The sequence below is a fragment of the Myotis brandtii genome, unplaced genomic scaffold (assembly GCF_000412655.1).
Source record: "Myotis brandtii unplaced genomic scaffold, ASM41265v1 scaffold315, whole genome shotgun sequence".
NCBI lineage: Eukaryota > Metazoa > Chordata > Mammalia > Chiroptera > Vespertilionidae > Myotis > Myotis brandtii.
The window spans coordinates 1768245-1770986 of NW_005362075.1; the positions used below are offsets into that span (position 1 = coordinate 1768245).

A 2742-nucleotide genomic window follows, 5' to 3' on the forward strand; every position below is an offset into this window, starting at 1 on the left:
CCCGCGGGTGGCTTGGCTCGCTGGTCTGGGGTCCGGCTATGGCGGGGCTCTCGCTTCGTCGGCCTCAGTCGTCTAGGCTTGGCAGCTGACATTTATTGAAAAACGAGACGCCGGGTGGACGCCAAGACGCCAGAGTAAGTCATTTGCTTCGGAGGTTCCCAGGCTGGAGGCCCGTTTCCTTTGACACTCCTCGCCCCGAACAGAGGGAGCCTCGCCGTCAGCCGAGGTGACAGATCTGGACTCTAGTCTGGCTTTTTATTACTCAGCCGTGTGAGCTTTGTCATATTTCCCAGGGCCTTGTTCGCCCCCCCCCTTTTTTAATTTTTTTTTTCTCTTGCAGTAAATTAAGTGGACTAGACTGCCTTCCCTAAAAAAACATTGGGTCATTTCAAAGTCACAAGGCACTGTATGGTGTTCCCAGGACTGATGGACCACTTTTGTTCTTAGTGACACTTAAGTTTTGAACTGAAAGCCTGATGGCCTTCGGACTTTGCTCCTTAGTTGACTCTACATCTTCCGAGTCGAAGATTCCTGAAGTCCCCTCTTCCGTAGGCTCTGCTTCCGCCGGCAGCATTAAATTGTGGGAAGGTTTATGTTTCGGATGGTAGTGTGATTTGTTACCTGTTTCCTTTCTCTCTGCAGCTTGCTAGGAATGCGAGTAAACAATGTTTACGATGTGGATAATAAGACGTATCTTATTCGTCTTCAAAAGTAAGGCTTGTTTTATCTTCTGGAATTAAATGAGATTGATTTTTTTTTTACCAGCACTTTTAGTCTGTTTCACTGAGTTAGCATTGGCAAATGCCCTAAAGAAAAAATCGACTTTTTTCTTCTACAGACCAGACTTTAAAGCAACACTTTTACTTGAATCTGGCATACGAATTCACACAACAGAATTTGAGTGGCCTAAGAATATGATGCCGTCCAGTTTTGCCATGAAGGTAAATTTTAACTTATACTTGAAAGTAAATTTTAAGGCCTTGAGGTTGGTCACTAGCAGTTGAAGTTTTAAAGTAGAAATAAAATAAGATAAGAGTAGTTGATGGACACTGGAATGAATAAAGTGGATGTTTCTTGACTTCTTCTTATTACCCTTCACACCCAGTTGTGCTCCAGATCTTTCTGTTCCCACAGTCAGTATTCAAGTTCAAGCTTTTGTAACATTCAGCCTTGTCGTCCCTTAACTATAAATCCATTTCGTGTATCACAACAATTCTGTATTGGACCAAGATTAAATTTTTCTAAAGCATGTTTTTCATTAGTTATCTCACGTTTTAGGATTCCCTAATTTTTGACTATCCCATATCCTAGCGTTCTTGGCTTTCCATGATCTGTTCCTCACCTTCCCCACCCCGCCTTTTCCTAGTCTTGTCTTCCATAGCTCACTTTCGAGCTATCAATCTGTATTTTGTTGGAATATTCGGTGACATTAGTATGTTAACAATTATTATATCTTTTTACTTTTTACTTTTCTCCTTGCTTTTCTTTGTACTATTAAACTGAGATTCTGCATTGTGGACATGTTACTCATTTGCTTATTGACATAACAGATATACTGAAAGTTCATGTGCTACAGAGGAAAGGTGTTGGAATCAGATATACCTAACTTTGAATTAATGGTTTTGCCACTCATTTTATAATTTGGAAAAGTTATTTAACCTCTTGGAACTTAGTTTCTTTGAATGTGAAATATGGATAATACCTCCCTCATGGGGTTATTGGTGAGGATGAATTGAAGTAACATGTAAAGCATCTAACACAATGCCTGACACATATTAGGCATCCATATGTATTAATTTCCTTCTTCCTCTCCTCCTCACTTTCCTTCAGAAATTTATTTGTTTTGGCATTGTGTTATTTCATTAGAGGCTTTACAGAGAAGAGCCTTATCCCCAGCAACTTAGAATCTGTTTTGGATTGCAAGTTAGGTAAGTGCTTCCCAGATCACAAGGGCTGTCATAAAATTATCAAATTCCTAAAAGTTTATTTAATAGTTACCCAAAATGGTTCTTTTGGAGATTATCCTTACTAGTAATGCCACTTTATGTTTGTGTAGCACTTTTAAAAGTAGATGGGTAATGCATATTTCATTTAAGTTAACAACTCAGTGGATATGAAGAACATTTAGTTTTGCAGATGATGTAATAAGCAATAGGATATAATTGTGTAAACATTCCCAAATTAGGCTATAGTATCAATGGGACCTCAAACACTTTAAGAAAACTTAGAATTTTTGAGTTAGGTATACATGTCAAGCTAAATGTATAGAAAGATTCCCTCTAATGGAGCAGACAATGTTAAGCACTTTATAAATAACTTAAAGAGCTGTTATTGTTGTATGATACAGGCAGGGCCATGTCCAGTACGTGGTAAATCACAGTGTTTGTCTCTAGTTCTCACATTTGGGGATGCCAGCTATGGCTCAGTGGGTGAAAGGTTGTTTTCACCAAGCTGCTAATAAGGAAATAAGCAAACAAAACAGGATTTATATATGTACTCTGTGTCCACACATACTCATTCCATGGTGCCATCTTTTGTTCCTCACAAGGATGCCTTTTATGTTCATTTTAACTCTACTTTTTTTTTTAAAATTATTTAATCCTCACCTGAGGATATTTTTCCCATTGATCTTTAGGGAGAGAGTGAGAGAGAAAGTGGGAGTGGGGTACATATGTATGTGTATATATACATATACACATACATATACATATACACTAGAGGCCCGGTGCACAAAAATTTGTG

The 2742-nt window shown here is 38.7% G+C and overlaps 1 protein-coding gene across 5 annotated transcripts in view; it reads left to right on the top strand.

Moving 5' to 3' along the window:
• NEMF (nuclear export mediator factor) overlaps positions 1-2742 on the top strand; it is a 74627-nt gene that overhangs the window by 876 nt on the left and 71009 nt on the right. For all 5 annotated transcript variants that reach the window (XM_005870265.2, XM_005870267.2, XM_005870266.2 and 2 more), the window contains exons 2-3: positions 643-711; positions 839-941. In XM_005870265.2, the coding sequence (XP_005870327.1) occupies positions 643-711; positions 839-941 (172 nt within the window). The remainder of the gene's footprint in view (positions 1-642; positions 712-838; positions 942-2742) is intronic.